Source organism: Chrysemys picta, chromosome 5, assembly GCF_011386835.1.
Source record: "Chrysemys picta bellii isolate R12L10 chromosome 5, ASM1138683v2, whole genome shotgun sequence".
NCBI lineage: Eukaryota > Metazoa > Chordata > Testudines > Emydidae > Chrysemys > Chrysemys picta.
The window spans coordinates 90249119-90268603 of NC_088795.1; the positions used below are offsets into that span (position 1 = coordinate 90249119).

The following is a 19485-nucleotide window of genomic DNA, read 5'->3' on the forward strand; positions in this document are numbered from 1 at the left end:
TGCGCCTGGAGCCAGCCGGGCGCATGCTCCTGGTAGGCACTCACTCAACTAAACCCCACCTCCCCTCTAAACGAGCTGAGAGCAGCAGACTGTCTTATCTCCGCCGTGTGGGGGGAGATGGAGTTACACCAGTGGTTCCCAAACCTTAACAACCTGTGAACCCCTTTCACTAAAATGTCAAGTCTTATGAACCCCCTCCTAAAAATGAATATTTCCAGGGATTTTCTCCTTTACCTGAGTATAAATTATAAAAGCAGTGATCTTGGAAATATAAAATTTGTTTTTATGACATGCTTATTACACACTATTAATTATAAATAATAATTACATTATTTTTATTACATTATGAAAATGGCAACACTCTTCCAAGATCTCACTTCCGTAGCTTGTATCACTTTGAATAAGCCTGTTCTAAGACCAGGCTCCTATGTTTCATCAAGGAGTATCGGATTTGAAACAGCAGGAAGCTATTTAAGAAGCCAACTCAGAGTTCCTCCTACATAAGCATTCAGGTCTTGAGTAGTCCAGCCAAACAACGCACGTTACAACAAAGCTTAAACTTGTTCTTTAAAATAATTTTAAAAACAATACTAGCTGCCTATTTAATTTTAAAAACAGCAAAAAATATCCACCTCCCTTTCCATTTCTTATAAAGAGTCTTGAAGTTTAAATCTCCTCAGTGTGATAGATATGCTTGCTTTGATGGGCTTAGCTCTTGGAAGTCCAGGGGCTCCAGGCTGCTGGCTCTGTGCTGTCCGGGGTTCCTAGGGACAGCTCTGTCCGCCCTTAGGGAATGTTTTCCCGAGAACCCCCTGTAACATTTCGTGAACCCCAGTTTGGGAACCACTGAGTTACACCTACCCTGCTTTGTGGTTTCCCACACACACACCAGGCGCCTCATTCAGTAGGTTGGTGTTGAGCTGTTCGCTCCAAGACCCGTCTCCCCGCAGCTGCTGGGAGCATGGAACAGCCTGACCCTAGCATCCAATCAAAATGCTGTAGCTAGTACCCAATGGGAACACCGGGGCTAGGACAGAGCACGGCCAATCCGAAGCTGCCTAGAAGGAGCCAATCGGAGAAAGAACATTCGGCCAATCAAAGGTGGCGCATTGCTGTTGTCGCGGCGAGCCTGGGGCGCTCTGTGGCTACCGGCGCTCGATGGCGTCGCGGCGGCCCTGGAGGGCGGAGAGCGCAGGTGGGTGCGAGCTTCAACGGCTGCTCTCGGGCAGGTGTCGGCGGGGGGAGCAGCCCAGGCCTGGGCCAGTGGGGGTGGCGGAAACGGACCGGGCTACGCGGCTAGATCCCTGCTGGGGCTGAGGGGTGAAACAGCCACGTTGCAGCCGCCCTTGTACGAGCGCAGCCCCGCAGCGTCTCCCCTCACGCACCTGGCGGTACCCCGCGTGGGTCAGAGGAGCCGTGGACGAAGGACGACAACCAAGGCGCTGGGTCCCACCGCGGCCGGCGGGAGATTTAAACAGCTCTAGGGAGAGAGGCTGGCCCTGCGTACCTGCCCCTCCGGTCGGGGAGGGGACACCAGCCGTGGCCCTGGGAAGCGTGTCCCCGACAGGCCGTGGCCCGGTAGGAGGTACTACCTCCCCCACCTTGTCGCTCTCGTCTGCTGGGCCTACAATAACCTGCAGAGTCTGGGCTGATGTGAGGTGCGTCCGAGGGAGACGAGAGTTCCCAGCATGTCCTACTCTGTTTCCGGCCAGACAATAGATGGTCTGCGCTTGGATCCAGATGTGCTGGGTTGTGTGCCCTGTCCTGGAGAGAACAGATGTGTTTAACTATCTTACCAGTTGTTTTGAGGTCTGTCAATAAATTGAATAAATAACAATTTATCAACAGTCTTTGCTTCAATAAATGAATCAGCTTCAATTACATCTAAGTAAATTTCTAATTTCTACAGTGTATTTCTGATGTAATGAGCAACACTGATTGTAGGTAGTTAAATGTCATTTTGAAGCATATTCTTGTGTTGGTTTCTATAGGTCATGGTTACTTTTGTCCAACCAGGTTGCAAAAACATTTTTTCCTAGTTTAAGATGTGTGTGCGTGCACAAAAGTAATCTGGTGATGTATTTTATTTTGGAAAACAATGGTTTATATAAAGGTATTGTAATGCATAAAATGGAGTGATCGCTATTAGCACTGGAAGTTTGTGGCTTTGGTTACAAAAATATCTTCCCTCTGTATTTTAAAGGACAATGCCAACTCAATATTGCTAACAATTCCATAAACAATAATTTCCTCCTGGTCCCCTGTCAATTTTTGTGGTTTTAAATTCACGTTTTTCCTGGTTTTTCAAAAATGTTACTGTGTGAAAGATCCACATACACTAAATGCTGGCAAATTCACAAATAAAACAAACTGAAGAACTAGAAACATTTTTTTCATTAACCTTAACAGAAAGCTTTTTGTTTTAGTGATCATAAGTATTATTTGTAACAGTAAGTTTAAAAAAATATGGAAGTGTTCCTCTACCATGTTCATAAAAATGTGGTGTTAGGTGAAAAGACACTTCAGTAGTGATAGCAGGCAAAAGCCTGTGCACGGGATTGAGGATATGCCTCATAATATTTCTCTCACTATATAAATCAATGCCTAGGCATGACAGAGAAAGTTTGGTTATACTTCCTTTAGTAAATTTTAGTTAACCTCTCCTCTAACATTGGGTCTGTTTCTGCAGCCTTGAAATCAGTGAGAATATGCCACTTATTTTATATTTTTATGTAATGTTTTGTGGTGGATATTTGTTTACAGTTAATATAAATTGCCTGGGAGTAGAATTATAATCTACAGGAAAACTCCAGCAGTTATTTAACAATAATTGTATCAACTCTTAAGTTTTCTTGTTTGTTTCCTTCAAGCTCATGCAGAATTTCAGCTTGATGACATTCAGCATATCTGGACAATTGTGATTCAAAAATAACTGAACTTGTGCAATTATAAACATGTAGAAGAGTTTGTCGTCAAATGTTTGGAAGTAGGATCTATGTAACCTTCATAACAGTAAGTAAATGATATATATGAGGAAAACCAAGGAGATTTGGCTTTGAAAGTGCTTTTCTGTTTTTATTATTACCAGTTTTCACTTATTTAAATGGCCTTAAATTACCTCTTTAAAAACTTTATGATCTCTTCACCCCTTGATGCATGGGATTGCTTTGTTTTTGAGAATTGTACATGTTTCTTCTGCAGCAGCATACATCACTAATACTTAAGGTCAAATTCTGCTCACCTTACTTATATGCAAAGTCATATTAAAATCAATAGGACTACTTTCACAAGTATGGCAAACCGAACTTAGTCCCTAATCAATACAGACAGCTGGGTTCCTTGCAGTTCTTTAACTGTCTTTCATTATTTTGTTTTATAGTGTCCACATGTGTAATAAGTTCTGCACAGAGAACACACAGAAGCAAGGCCTCTACCCAATTCACGGTCCATTTTGGTCAATTTCACAGCCACAGGATTTTTTAAATTGTCAACTTCATGATTTCAGCTATTTAAATCTGAAATTTCATGGTGTAATTGTAGGGGTCCTGACCCAAAAAGGAGTTGTGTGTGTGTGTGGGGGGGGGGGGTTTGCGGTACTGCGGTACTGCTACCCTTACTTCTGTGCTGCTGCTGGTGGCGATGCTGCCTTCAGAGCCGGGCAGCTGGAGAGCGGCATCTGCTGGATGGGAGCCTAGTTCTGAAGGCAGAACTGTCTCCATCAGCAGCGCAGAAGTAAGGATGGTATGGTATTACCACCCTTACTTCTGCGCTGCTGCCTGCAGATCTGGGCCCTCAGTCAACAGCCGCTGCTCTCTGGCCACCCAGCTCTGAAGTCAGCCCAGAAGTAAAGGTGGCAATACTGCAATCCCTCTAAAATAACCGTGTGACCCCCTGCAATTCCCTTTTGGGTCAGGCCCCCCAATTTGAGAAATGTTGGTCATCCCCCATGAAATCTGTATAATATACAGTAAAAGCACACACAAGACCAGATTTCACAGTCCGTGACGTGTTTTTCATGGCCATGAATTTAGTAGGGCCCTACCCATAAGATCTCACACTGTAAATATGGACTTGCCATACAAATATGATAATTATGTACTCGAGGAATGTGGGGAAGAAGGATTACTGAAATAGTGATGTCTACAGTCCTTATTAGAGAAAAACAGAGCATTGAACTCTTGCCAGGTAAATAAAGGAGAAGTTAATTTCTAATTATATTGTGTGTGTGTTTGTAATGTTTATGTGTAGACATACTCTGTTGAAGAAATCCTGGCTCCATTGAAGTCAGTGGCAAGACTGGGATCTTTAAATGTTATTTCTTTAAAACAAGTGTTTCAGTTTATCTCTAAAGATTCAAAATATACATTTTATAAACACAAGCTTTTACAAAACTGAACACCAGTAGAAGTATTTCCTTTTTAGTCGAAAATACTTCTTTCCCTTCTGCCCTCAAAGGCAAAATAATTTCCTCCAGTGTTTGCAATCTAAGCATTACATTAGAGTATAAGAACCTGAAAGTGGAAATTGAATAGACTTTTTTAATTGTTCTAATTTTAAAAGTAAGCAAACAACAAAAATAGCAAATAGTAAAATAAAAAAATACTTTTAAAATTCAGATTAAGGTTTGTAATATGAATAACTTGTTTTAAAAAGATATAGTCTTTAATTGGGCACAGTCTTTTTAAATTGCTTTTAGAAGAGGTCTCATGCTGTTTCCTTGGATTTCTTTTTCACTAGACTAAGCTGCCTTTTATATTCATAATATAAATAATAAAGGATTACAATGAATTCTGATTATTATTTTTATCTGTTTAGGGGACTGAAGATTATGTACTTAAAATGACTCTTCAGGAGATGGTGCATCAGGCAGCCAGCCTGTATTCTGATAGAAAAGCAGTATGTTTTGATGAATATAATGATAAACCTCCAGTTTTCTACACTTACAAGGAGGTTGTTAGTCTAGCCACCGAATTAACAGTTTTCCTGCAAAACTACTGTGATCACAGAGGAAGGTTTGAAATAGGCCTTTACTGCTATCCTGGAATAAATTTACCATCTTGGATTTTAGGGTAATACTTTGAATACTTCTATTTTACCTTTTGTCTTCTCTATAGTCAGGCTACACTAAAAAAATTTTTTTATTATTATTATTATTATTTTTTTTAAATCAACAAACTTCAAAACCAGTGGAGCACTAGTAGCTAGACCCATTTTAACTGATTTTATAAACTGCTATAGCTGAACTGTTTCGAATGTTATGCATCCTTATTGCAGTATTGGTAAATCCAGGGGGGATGTGTGTTGTTTTTTCTTTACCAAAAAAAAAAAAAAAAAAAACAATTCCAGAGCACTTTGGCTTGTGGCTCTTACATTCACTTGCAAAGCAATTAAAACGCTTACGTTTCCTTTACCAGTGCATATCTATGACCTTGGCTACACTTGCAGCTGTACAGCGCTGTGAGGTGAACCTGTCTTCGTACAGCTGAGTAGGGAAAGCGCTGCAGTCTGTCCACACTGACGGCTGACAGCAAAGTGGCATGGCCACACTTGCAACATTTGCAGCTGTGTTGGGAGCGGTGCATTATGGGCAGCTATCCCAGCATACATGTGGGTGGGGTGGAGTGCGACAGGGAGTGTGGGGGGAGAGAGTGCTTTTTGGATCGTGTCAGCACTCCATTTTGCAAGTTCCGAACTCCCGGCCCCCTGCTCATTCGTTTCACTCACTCAAAGCAAACAGCAAACTGTTTGCTTTTTCTCTGTGGTACGAGTTTGAAACCGGCATTTCCGCATTCCTGCAGCCGGTCACAACAATGGAGAGGATTGGCCACTTGACAAGGTGATCAGTACAGCGCTCCAGGTTGATTCCTGGTACACACTCACAGGGGAGAGTCGTAGCCACTCTGCTGTATCTCTTATGCTTCTCGGGGAGGTGGAGTAACTGCAGCGGTGTACCCAGGGAGATACAGCGCTGTACGTGCCTTGCCAGTGTAGCCAGTCAGTGAGTTACAGCGCTGTGGGCGGCTTTACAGCGCTGTAACTTGCAAGTGTAGCCAAGGCCTACATAACTGTCCATGAATATGCAGCACATCTTTGTTTAAATGTATATCTTTAGACATAAACATATAGTCTAATTTAAATAGTGATTTTTTTTTCCAGACCGTCATACCTCTGTTCAGTTAACTCCCCTCTCCTTTTCTCCCACTCCCCCCAGCCAAACAAAGGTACTAATTCACAATTAGGGCTAAGTTCAAGTTTCAGGCTTTAAATCCATCTAATTTGGCTGTAACCTGATTCAAGATAATATGCTTAAAATTTTAACAACTTGCTTTGGATTTTTTCTCTAAAAGAAAATCTAGAAAATGAAATGCAGAATTAAGTTGCAACAATAAGGATGCATGATTAAAATAACAAGTAATGAGGAAATGTAAAAGTTGAGGCTTCAACACTACTGTTAGTTCAACAATATTGCACATGAGCACTATTTTCTGTTCCCTTGTTTTCTGGTTAACTAGTTTAAAATGTTACCATATACATCAGAAATAGGTTTGAAAGAATCTGATTTTTATCAGTAAATGTCAGTAAACCTTGATTTCACTCTACATATTAAAAAGATGATGCAATATTTCCATAGATCACAATCAAAATTTACAGATAGGCAAAGTAAGAAAAATACTGCTTGAGAAAAACAGTAATTTAGACTTATGAATTAGGCTTGTTCACAAATGGACTAGTGAATGAATCTTAAAAACAGGTATGATTTGTTGATTTAAGTATACTTTGTATATTTTGACATGTGGTGTTGGCAATTTGTGTGCTAAGTTTATAAAGCTTTAACTTCTCAATATCAGTCATTCAGTTATTATCTTACCATTGCTCCATAATTTCCTGCAACTGGGAAAATTATAAATAGATTTTTAAAAATGCTTAAAACCCATAATTTTGTGTAATTGTGAAAATTTAAATTGATAATCTAAAAATGCATACAAATAAACAGACATCTATCAAAATCATAACAAAATAAAAATTATATTCTTCCAGGCCTAATCATAAAATATATCAAACACGGGATGTGCATCATGGCTAAATTCATGTTACTGCTGGAATCCTAACTTTTGCATTTCCTAATTCTTTATTTTAACTGTGTCACAACCATAACATTTTTTTAACATGTGACCAATGTGTGCAGCAGTGGTCACAATTCTTGGTGCTTTGGGAGGCATTATGCCACACATGTGTACTGAATTACAAGTGCTTAAAGGTTCCACTGACTTCACCAGTATAACTTGTAAGTTCCTTGACCAATGAGTGTGTACTTACTTACTGTTCATGCATGTGTAATGCACCTTTAGATTTAATGGCATTTTCTCCTGCACGTGCTCAACTTCACTGATGAAAGCAAAAAAACAGTGAGTTAAAACAAGCTTTATGTACTGAACCTGTTTTTGCTCATGCCCTTATACCAACTGCTGATTGCTTTATTTGCTCTTTCTCCCAAATTTGGCTGGTTTTGTTCCTGTAGTGTTTTAGAATCAGTTATCCCTTGTTCTGTTTAGCAAAATACGTAGTGTGATGAGAATTAATTTGTAAGGGAAAGCCAAATAGTAATAGATTTTTTTTTTTCAAAAATGAAACCTCAGCAGAATTTTAAAAACCTGATTAATATACCATCAGCTTTATTAATCTGGATGCTCAGGGTTTTTTGATAATGACAAAAAGCCAAGAATTCTTATTTGGTAAATTAAGCCACTAGGTGGTTCATATGCACAGTAGTGATAATAGTAAGCACTGAAGAAACACAGCAGTATGAAAGAAGCATAACTGATGACAGTGGGATGATACTTATCTGTCTTTGTTAGGGAAGAGATTATATAACTCAAATCTTCACAAGCCAGATCTCATGAACTTGCGAGAATAAAACGATGATGTTCCTAGCATGTATTGTGCATCTGCTCCATGTACACACGTGCTACATATTGTACCCAGGCCTCGGAGGAAGAGGAGCGAGCAGTGGTGGGGGGGAGGAAAGCCTCAGGGGAAGAGGTGCGAGCAGGGGCTGGGCCACAATCCAGGCTCCGGCGGGGCCCCCCCGGCCTCCCCTCCCACACTTCTAGGGAGCTTCCGGCACTCACATTTAAGCCTCCCCAAACGAAAGGCTCATATGCTGCCTATGTCTGGAAACTAAGGAACCTCATAGCATAAAAAGAAGCATCTGTGGAATTTATGTAAAAATGAAGATATAGTTTAACTCTTTGTCTTTTACAATGCTATTCATTGACTAGAATTTTTGCCTTGTTAGAATCCTCCAAGTTCCAGCTGCATATTCTCCTCTTGATCCAGATGCACCACCAGTGTTATCTAACTATTTTATGAAGAAATGTAACCTCCGGTATATCCTTGTTGAGAATGACAAAATAAATGTAAGTGTTAAGGATCCTAAAAGGAACATTAAAATGGGATTTAGAAAATTGAAGCAGTTGAGTTAGTTGCCTTTTATTTACCAAGAGTTCTGATGTAATTGTCTTCATTTTGACAGTGAATGGTTTTCAAGCTGTTCTGTAGTGGGTCAAAAACGAGTTCTCAACCTTAGGGGAGACTGTTAAGACGCAGGGAACAAACCCCAAATTGGCTTGGAGTTCTATACTTAGATTTCACCAACCAATTATCAAGTATAAACTCCTCAGGCACTATTACAGTCTTAATGTGGAGTGACCGTCAGTCTCCTTGGGTACTCCGATCTCCTTGGGTACCAACCATTTAAGCTTGCCTTTGTGATAGATGGTCTCTTACGCCCAAAATCACAACAGTATTACTGGTTTCTCCCAATCCCAAAGGATGTCACTTACCCAAGGTCAGTTGCACTTTAAATCTCACACCGAAGACAATGCTTGTAACCAATCCTATAATAATCGATGATATTCCGCAGTAGTTCCTCTGAAGCTGGGCCTTCTTTATTGGACAGGCGATAACACCTCCCGTTGGAGACTAGGGCCTGGTATACACTAGGAAATTAGGTTGGTATAACTACCTCACTCAGGGTTGTGAAAAATCCACACCCTGAGTGACCTAGTTAAACCAACAACCCCAGTGGAGACAGCACTAGATCGACAGGAGAATTCTCCTCTTAACCTACCTACTACCTCTTGGGGGACAGGAAGTTCCAGATATGTGTTTGTCAGTGTTCAGTTGAGACCCAGAGGCCTTGACATGAACTGGCAACTGGTTTGCCAGCATGACAAGGGTGATCTACCTTAGTTTGTCACAGACACTTTCAGATAATGTGAAGTACTTGGATGCTTTTTCTCTAAACATCACCTTATTTTCTGGTTCACTTATTCACTTCCATGATTTTGTAACACATTCCACAATGGTGGGCATTGGTATTCAGGAACCCTTCCAGTCTTCCTCCCCAGTAGGTGTTTCCTGTCAAGATGGAATGCAGAACTCTTGGAGAAAACCTGTACAACATCTAATTTACTACTGATTATTAGATCATCATTTTTATGAGTATTAAATTCATCCACAATTTTTATAAAAAGGAGCAAACAGCTGCTCTCTGAAAACCAGACTTCTTAAAACTGTCTCAGGTTGGGCTCCCAAAAGTGGAGGCACTCAAAATCACTAGTCACTTTTGAGAATTTTTATTTTTATTGTTAGTAGTACAATATGGGAATGGAGACCGTAAAACTGTGCACTGAGTTTTGCCTTTAACTTGCCTGTAAACTATTTTATTCTCTTACAGAAATTCAAAATATCCCACGCTGGCTGGTTTTACCAGAGTTCTTTTGCAATAGATGATGTTGGTTTAACTCTTTTTCAAATTAATTGGAATGATGTTGATGTAAATCTGCTGTTAGATGGCGCAGAAGACAAAAATGGACTCTCCAAAGCTGCAAGTAATTGGGAGACAGATTACGCAGCTGACCTGGACCAACTTAAATCAAAGACATCACAAAGGGGGTACACGGATGTCAGGCAGCAACGTTCTTTGGCATACATCTTGCATACATCAGGAACTACAGGGATCCCCAGAATAGTCAGAGTACCTCATAAATGTATTGTGCCAAATATTCTTCATCTTCAGTAAGTTTACTTTCCAAATTATCCTTTTTATATTTTCAAATGGCTGACAATTAGAGGCGAGATTTTTCAAAATAACAGTGCTTGTATTTGCTTGTCACTGATCGCTATAGTCGTGCTATATTTTGTGAATCACCTCACTGGAGGTGATCTTCACTGGTCTGTAAAGGAAAGGAAAAAATTGCAAAAGCTAGCTTTTGCAAGAGTAAGTATATAAAGCCAGGAATTGGTGCCCTTTGGAAAGCTTTATTAACTTGCAAGTAATCATATTTTACATTCACAAAGTACATTGCAAAATAAGGTGATTACAAAATTGTGGTTAAGGGGGGGACTGTGCCAAAGTCTAGTATCAGGTATGGTATTGAACTACCAGGAATGACTGAGGCAAGAATAATTTTAGTACAATAGAAGTTAATCTTCACAAATTCATTTTGCAAACAGTTGAAGCCAACTGGAGTTGAAGACCCACATGCTCTGGATCTAACTGATCGCCATATTTGGGGCTGGGAAGGAATTTTCCCCGGGCCAGATTGGCAGAGACCCTGGAGAGTTTTCGCCTTCCTCTGCAGCATGGGGCACAGGTCACATACTGGTTTAAACTAGTGTAAATGGTGGATTCTCTGTAACTTGAAGTTGTTAAATCATGGTTTGAGACTTCAGTAACTCAGCCTGAAGATATAGGTCTATTACAGGAGTGGGTGGGTGAGGTTCTGTGGCTTGCAATGTGCAGGAGGTCAGACTAGATGATCATAATGGTGCCTTCTGGTCTTAAATTCTATGAGTTGCCATTGTTATGTGTTTGTGGCTCCCCCTCTCCCTCCAAACTTTCTTTGTCGTTTTCTAAATAGAATAATATTTATTACTTTGCTTGGTTATACATTATTCTTAACATGCTTGACCTGATTTTATTAGTCCCAGATATCATGTTGATCATAATATAGACATTTTATTGCTGGTACTCTAAATGAAATAGATACAGAAACTTGAACTTGTGACTCTCCGATACCTCCTTCCAGCTCTCATATAGGAATTATTTTCCTCTTTAAATCCTAATTCCTGTTCTAGTTTTCTTGGCTTTTCTTTGTTCTGGTAAATACCTGCTCAAAAATACTAGTAATGGAAACGCTGCTAGCCCAATATGGAGTGTAGATACAGAGCGGCACTGATGAATGAGCACAGACCATTCAAAATCTGCACAGAGCTTCCTCCCCAGCATGCAGAACATAGATGCAGATGCCTTTCTGAAGGATATGCTCTAGCACAACCAGGAGTAATGGGTTTGAAGATGCAAGAACCACTTGGTGAAATTTTCCTGTGTATGCAGGCAGTTATACTAGATTATCTTAATGGTCCCTTCTGGCATTAAATTTTTATTAATCTAGGTACAGATGCTATGCCATACAAGTACTCCAACTCAGATCCCCTTCTGTTTTTAAATAGTGCCAACCAGTTACCAGCATATATATGCACCAGGCTTAATAACTCTGGCCTCTTTTTTTATTTTAGATCCCTATTTAAGATCTCACCACATGATATGCTGTTCATGGCCTCACCTCTGACATTTGATCCATCTGTAGTTGAGTTGTTCGTTGCTCTGACAAGTGGAGCCTCTCTGCTTATAGTACCAAACCCCATAAAAATGATGCCTCTGAAGTTGTCTGCTGCTCTTTTTCACCGTCACAGGGTCACAGTATTGCAGGTAAGCCATTCGCAATGGGGTCCTCTTGAGATACAAGGGATGTATTTTGTGTCTTATTCTTTCTGTTTGCCTGTGTGTGCAGATTTTGCAAGATACTGTAATGATAAAGAAGTTTTTACTGCGGCATCAGTTCCCTTTAGTTTTTATGCATCTGTTATCCTCTTTGCTACAGAGCACTAGAGCTTCATAATGTTAAGAAATTACCATTTGAAAGGATTGTTCTCAGTGATGTATGACAGATGAGATTTGACTGAAGACAGGGCTGACATTCAGCTGAAGGCTCCTGCTAATTATGTAGCTTTTTAATTTCCGCTGACATTCACTCTGGCACCAAATAATGGGCTTGATCTTGCAGCCCTAAGTAATTCTTAATCCTGGAAATAGTCCCATTGCCAGAAACACGATAAACTAAAGTATGCATCAATAGTGCCATTTATAACATGATAAAGAGCTAGTAATAAGAATCAGAATGATTATTTCCCCAGTAAATTTGGCTGTTTATAAGCTGTTAGCTCACCCAAGATTGCACTGGCTTCATTTCCTGTGGTAGAGAGAGATCTCCTCTGGTGTGAACTGAATTTTAACAGACTAAAATCTAATTTGCCTGTAGAGTATACTAGAAATAATAGTCCTTTGTAATCCTTATTAACTGAATAAGCCCAACTGCATATTCTGGGGTATGATATGGTACTATGCAACAGCTAATACTTGAGTAAAAAAATTAAAAATCTCTGCTCTTGGCGGAGAGGTGGATCTATGTAAGTTGTTTCTCATAAATCTAAAACTTTAAGCAGGATATCTGTTTTATGTATAGGCAGTAATATGTTAATAGTCTGGTTAGTGAGGCATATCCATTATTGAAACCACACAACCTCTTAAAGTGACAGGGTTTTAATTAACATTGTGACTGCAATACTTTTACCAGGAAGACACCCAGCCAGCATAGGAAAGGGTATTTTCTTCAGTTCTGCTTCCAGCCCTCTATATCTTCCTTCCAACTCCCAAGTCATTTGTATAGCCTTCCATCCTGCATGCACACACTCTTTTTAAAGATTTCCTTCTCTCTTGGAGAAAAGGAGGAAGTAGGTGATTGAGGGTGTAAATTCAGGTTTACTTAACAATTAAGTGAAGATACCACAGCAAAAATAATCCAGCTGTTAAAAAATATTAATTGTCAGGTCCTCTTACTTCTGCTCGGTTTACAATGGAGGGAGTAAGTAAAATCCTGGTACTACAGGGTACTTCTACACAGACTTTTTCCTGGCACACTAAAACATCTTGACCACTGTGTTGCCTGATGTTTTTAGAGGTTTTTTTCCCCTGGCCTATTTCTCTTAAGTTGTAGCCATAATTAGCAAGTCAGATGTTTCTTAAGCAGCTGAACTGTTTTTAGGGTTGGTGGTGGTTGGGAAATTTTGGTAACGTTTTTAATTTGCATTTCCTTGAGTTTGATCACTATCTTGATCAGTAAAGGGAAGGGCCCTTAGTGAAAGAAATGATACAAGTTCTCTTTAGGGTTTAGTTGACTAATAATTTCTGTGACAGTGTTTCTCAAACTTCAAGGCTGCCGTTCCTGTGAGGATTCTGATGTTTCTGGACAGACTTGAGCAAAGCCATGAAAAAACTCGTGGAAAAATTAATGCTTGTCCTTTTCTTAATCATGTCCATTTAGGAGCCATCAAAGTTTTTAATGGACTGTTGAGTGCTGACTATTAAATAGAAGGCTGTGATTTTCGTAGACCCATTGGGTTAAATGGGACTTGCAAGGCTCATCTAGTCTAACCCCCTTCCAAGATGCAGGATTTGTCCCCCCCGCCCCCAGTCCCCCAATCTCCTCTTTTCCAAACTAAACATGTCCAGTTCCTTCAGCCTTGGTTCATATGGCTTGCATCCCATCCATTTGATCATCTTTGTCACTACACCCTTTCTATACAATAGCGACAAGAATTGGACACAGTACTGCAGCTGAGGCCTAACCAGCGCTGAGTAGAGTGGTACCATCACATCGAGTGACTTGCATGCTATGCCTCTTTTAATGCAACCCAGAATTGCATTTGCTTTTTTCAACTGCATCGCATTGTTGATTCTTGTTGAGGTTGTGATCCACCACAACTCCCAGATCTTTCTCAGCAGTGCTGCTGCCAAGCCAGTTATCCCCCATTCTGTATTTGTACATGTTTGTTTTATCCCCCTAAGTGTAGCTCTTACATTTGTCTTTATTGAATTTCATTTTGTTGTCTATTGCCCAGTTCTCCAACTTATCCAGATCCCTTTGAATTTGAGTTCTGTCCTCCAAAGTGTTTGCAACCTCTCTTGTGTCATCTCCAAATTTGATCAGTTTGCTCTCTAGTCCTACATCCAGGTCATTAATAAAGATGTTAAATAACACCAGACCCAAAATAGATCCCTGTGGAACCCCACTTGAGACCTCCTTCCAGTCTGACATCATTCCATTAATAGTTACTATGTTTGCAGTTGTTTAACCAATTATGTATCCACTTAACGGTAGAACTACCAAATCCACATTTCTCCAGCTTACTTATGAGACTGTCATGTGGGACTATGTCAAAAGCCTTACTAAATTCCAGGTATATTATGTCCACTGCATTTCCCCTATCCACCAAACCAGTTACCTTGTCAAAGAAGGAAATCAAGCTGGTTTGGCATGATTTGTTCTTGGTAAATCTATGCTGGCTGCTAGCGATGACCTCTTCATCCTCCAGGTATTTGCAAAAGGAATATTTTATACATTGCTCTAGTAGCATCCCATGTATCAAGGCCAGGCTGACTGGTCTATAGTTCCCCAGCTCCTCCTTTCCCCCCTTTTTAAAGATGGGCACTATGCTAGCCCTTCTCCAGTCTTCTGGGACCTCTCCTGTCATTCATGAGCTTGCAAATATTATCGTCGGTGGCACCGAGCTTTCTTGAGCTAATTCCTTGAGCACTTTCGGGTGAATAGCATCAGGCCCCGTTGACTTAAATTCATTCAAATTAGTCAGAAGACCTCTGACGTGTTCTTTACTTATCCCGATCCGCATCTCTTCCCCTTTTTGTCTGTCACTTCGCTAATAGGTTGGTCACGTTATTTTTTGTAAGAAGACTGCAGCAAAGTAGACATTGAGCAACTCCACTTTCTTATCCTTTCCTGTTAACCAACTCACCTTCTCCATTGAGCAGCGGGCCCACGCCATCCCTGATTTTCTTTTTTGTCTGACATATTTGCAGAACCTCTTCTCGTCTCTAACATTTCTTGCCAGTTATAACTCATTCCTTGCCTTGCCTTGGCTGGGCTGCTGATCAGAGAATTTAATAGCATTGTCCGTTCAGTCCGCGCATGCACCTCCCCTCCCCCCATGCTCTGCCACCTTCTATAGAATTGCTAATTCGTTCTCTACTTTAGCTACCTTTTTAGAGCTCCCTTTTTCGCTCATTTATCTTTTATTTAATAATAATAAAAAAAAACCCTTTGTTTTTCATCAACCCCACCCTCACCGCATCTAGGGACCTCCCCGGACACAGGGTATGCCCAGTTCACTGGGCTTCAAGAAGTGTCTCAGTTGCAAAGAATCTATCCCAGTGAGTGATGGTCATTCTCAGTGTGTCCACTGCTTGGGAGAGAACCACATCCCCAAGAAGTATGTTTTATGCCAACAATTGAAACCCAGATCCAGGAAGGATAGAGAATAGAATGGAAGTGGCCCTCCAACCACCATCCTTGCTGCGCTAAGACGCTGGCCGGCCGGAATCCTCACTGCAACCCTCTGAGGTGAGCCTAAGAAAACAACCATGAGCCACTCAGACAAGGCTTCTAATGAAAGAGCCGTAAGTCCCCACAGTGAGCCCTGACTGAGACGAAAATGATCTCTGGCTCATTCAGTACCATCAGTACCGACGGCATTGAAGCTGTCTAAATCCGGTACCCAGAGCTCGCTCAACACAACCCCACCAGAACGTGTTGGGTTGCCTAAGGACCTGATGGGCACAGGCCAAGAATCATTGGTACCAACGGGGCGTGAGAAAACTAGATAACTTCCCTGGGGAAGGCTCCTTCAGTGCGGACATATACATCGGTATGTCTTCCGCATGCTAGACACCAGCAGACTGCTCACTCATGACTGAATCGCCAACTTCCTCGGTGCAGACATCTTGGCACCTCCAATCACTACCGGTACCAATGCCTATGACACTGCTGGACTTCTGGTACACGACAAACCTTTCAGTGTCTGATGTACTGGACTCACCTATGCTTGCTACAGGGGTCACAGTACTGAATCCACCCAGAGCTCCAGGCTCGCCAGAGATGACATGCCATGCACCCCCATTTTCAAGTGCTGAGTAAGACCGTGACCAAGAAGACAGAGTCTCCTGTTGCTTCTCTCATCCACCCTACAGTACCCCTTTCCAGTATGGACCTCAACCAGACCGCTCCTCAGGCCCCTGGGTATGGGCAGCCATGGTACCCACCTTCAGGACCCTTCCCACCCTCTGTGGCCTTACTTGGACCCTTGGCAAGCACATAGACACCATGCCTCCCGTGGCTCTAGCTTGGGCCTATCAGGAGACAATGAGAGAGCCTCCTCCTCGACTTCAGCCTCTTGTTCCTTTCTTAACAGTTCAGGGGACTCTGATGCCCTTGATGCAGCAGCTGAAGGAGTAGCTATGTCCCAGACTAACTTCTCCTAGTCATCACCAGATGAGACAGTTATGCCCCCGTTGGCAGATGACTTCAAGCTTTTCCAGGAGCCAGCTAAGAGCGTGACAGATGCATTAAAACTACCATTACAAAAGATGACCGAGTCACACCATAAAATATTAGACATTTTACACTCCTCTGCTTCATCCGGTGTAGCCCTCCCTATTAACGAGGCTCTCTTGGACTCCGCCAAACTCATATGGCAGATCCCTGGATCGGTCCCGCCAATGTGCAAGTGGCCTGATTTTAAAAAATTACATGCCAGCAAAAGACACGGGATTTTTCTTCTTCCACCCGCCTCCTAGTTTGATCATTGTGGACGTGGTGAACTCAAGGGGCCATCAGCATCACCTGAAATCCACCCTCTATGACCGGGACTGGAAGTGCCTGTAGTGGGGTGGCATCCTTGTAGATCAGGGTTGGTACGAAGATCTCACTTCTGGTATAATAAAGCCGCCTCTCTCAAGCGCCTCCCTCTCTGGCAGATATGTCCCTACAATCACTCAGGCCTTGGCTACACTTACCCGCTAGTTCGGCGGCTGGCAATCTAACTTCTGGGTTCGACTATCGCGTCTAGTCTGGACACGATAAGTCGAACCCGGAAGTGCTCGCCGTCGACTGCGGTACTCCAGCTCGGCGAGAGGAGTACCGCGGAGTCGACGGGGGAGCCTGCCTGCCGAGTGTGGACCAAGGTAAGTTCGAACTAAGGTACTTCGAACTTCAGCTACGTTATTCACGTAGCTGAAGTTGCGTACCTTAGTTCGAATTAGGGGGGTAGTGTAGACCTGGCCTCAGTTTTGAATGAGGCAGTACCCACCTCTCATGGGTGCCCCTTTTCTGGGTCTGAGTCTGCTTTTCTTTCAGTTCTTGCAAGGTGGTGGCACCAACTTCTCGCAGGCGCGCCCCCTCCCATTTCCTTCACACCCACACCACCTCCCTAATCCCCTGGCCAGTGGTTCTTTCGGCGAGTCTTCAGTGACTCAGCCCTCTGGTTGAGTCACACACTCTGTGCCCCCTTCAGGGGTATACAGTGTCTAGTTCTTTCTCATGGCCCTGATATGGCATAGCACCAAGGCTTCCTCCCCAGAGACACTGCATTACCTAACACTCTAACGGGCCTATCGCGGTACCCTTAGTTGGTGTGTCCTCCTTGGCAGCCCTCCCAGGGCTCAGTTGTCAGCCAAACCAGGTAGAAGGGTTGTCTAGTGGTTAAGGCAGAGGCCTGGGGCTCAGGTGTTCTGGGTTTGATTCTCTGCTCTGCCACAGACTCCCTGCTTACCCTTGGGAAAGTGACTTCATCTCTATGTGCCCTAAATCCCACCTGCCAAATGGGGCTAATGCTGACCCTGCCTCCTCGGCTAAATCCATTCATGGCTGTGTGATGATGTGGGAAATGGAGATACCAAGGTGGGTAGATTTGGACTGAATTTCTCCACAGTCTGAGAGTAAGAGCCAACTCTGAGTGCGGGGATGGGAGAGAGAGGGGTTCAAGCCAGCTCTGCACAGAGGGGGGTCGGTGTTTCAGCCCTGCAGCTTCTGCCATTAGGGTGGCTGGGGTTCCTGAGCTGGGGGCTTCAGGCCTGCGTCTTCTCCTCCCCGCATAGTGCAGTTCCTGCTGGGGTCCAGCACTTCTACTCCTCTTCCCCTCTCCCTCCCCCACCCAACATCGCTCCTGCCTGGGTCCGGGGCTTCTCCTCCTCCACCTCTCCTCCCCTCCCCCGCCCAGCGCAGCTTCTGCCAGGATCCGGGGCTTCGCCTCCCCCTAATCTGACACTGTACCTACCCCCAGCCCTAGCCTAGCTGGGCTCCCTTGGGTCACCTGATGCCTCCTGTGGCCGGAGTCGAGCCTGGCTGGCAGGGAGCTGCCATACAGGTGAACGCCATGACCACCAGCCCAAGAGGTGTGGGGCGGCACCAGGTGAGCAGGGGCTGTTTGCACTGCTGCTGATAGCCCAGCACTCCCGCCCACTTCTAACCCTAAGGCTTTTTTTGTGTGTGCATGTAACTCACTCAGCCCCTGCTGGAGCAGGGAGGCACAAAACAGTTGAACCTGCCTGACAAAGAAACAGCTCATCTGCCAAGGCACCCACGAAACAGCTGATCCCTGGCTGCCAACAGCTGGTCATCCCGGTGGGTGCTGAGCACCCCCTATTTTTTTCCAGGGGTGTTCCATTCCCGGAGCACCCACGGAGTCGGCGCCTATGCTTCCTTCCACTGATCAGAGGTACACGCACAAAGGTCATGACAGACAATATAGCATGCATGTATTACATAAACCATCAAGGAGGTGCCAGATCGCCTTACCTTTGTAGGGAAGCACTAAAGCTATGGAACTGATACACTTCCCACAATGTTACAATATCAGTGGCCTACCTACTGGGAATGCACAACACGACAGTGGACCGTCTCAGCCACAAATTCCCACACAGCCACAAATGGGAGATAGACTCAGTAGTACTCTGAGACATATTCCGATGATGGGGGATGCCGATAATAGACTTGTTCGCTACTTACCAGAGCAAGAAATGTCCACGGTACTGCTCCAGAGCGGGCATTGGCCAGGACTCCATAGGGGACGCTCTCCTCCTCTCATGGGACAAGGGCCTTCTTTATGTCTTCCCCATTCCCTCTATTGCTAAAAGTCCCATTTGAAAATAAAATGAGAGAAAGCAAACATCATACTGATTGCTCCCACGTGGCCCGGACAGATGACCCGCCCACCTCCCCTCTACTTTGGAGTTCTCATCATAAACTCTGTGGTAGAGAAGTAACTGAGGAGGGTTTGCCTGCATAGCACTCGTTAGCCTTGTGGCAGAGCATGATGGGGGAGGCAGTGCATGTATGTGCAAAACGGACACTGCTACCAAAATTCTTAGATCAGCAGTGGAGGGACACGGACACACATACAGTGGAGCACCCATAAGGACATACATCTCAAAGAACCACCGTTACTGCACAAAGTGAGTAATTTCTTCTTTTAGATGTAAGTTGCACTATATGGCCATGATCCTACATT

The 19485-nt window shown here is 43.1% G+C and overlaps 1 protein-coding gene across 20 annotated transcripts in view; it reads left to right on the plus strand.

Moving 5' to 3' along the window:
- Positions 1-1029: 1029 nt before the first annotated feature.
- AASDH (aminoadipate-semialdehyde dehydrogenase) overlaps positions 1030-19485 on the plus strand; it is a 39671-nt gene continuing 21215 nt past the window's right edge. For 7 of the 20 annotated variants that reach the window (XR_010601462.1, XR_010601464.1, XR_010601466.1 and 4 more), the window contains exons 1-7: positions 1058-1195; positions 2871-3012; positions 4816-5069; positions 7350-7406; positions 8297-8417; positions 9740-10080; positions 11584-11776. Coding sequence is in view for 13 of the 20 variants with exons in the window: in XM_042841905.2 (XP_042697839.1) it covers positions 2977-3012; positions 4816-5069; positions 7350-7406; positions 8297-8417; positions 9740-10080; positions 11584-11776 (1002 nt within the window). In the remaining 7 variants the exon portion in view is untranslated. Of the gene's footprint in view, positions 1659-2870; positions 3013-3379; positions 4186-4815; positions 5070-7349; positions 7407-8296; positions 8418-9739; positions 10081-11583; positions 11777-19485 lie in introns of all 20 variants that reach the window. The other 13 variants (XR_010601463.1, XM_065596859.1, XM_042841913.2 and 10 more) reach the window with 9 other exon arrangements.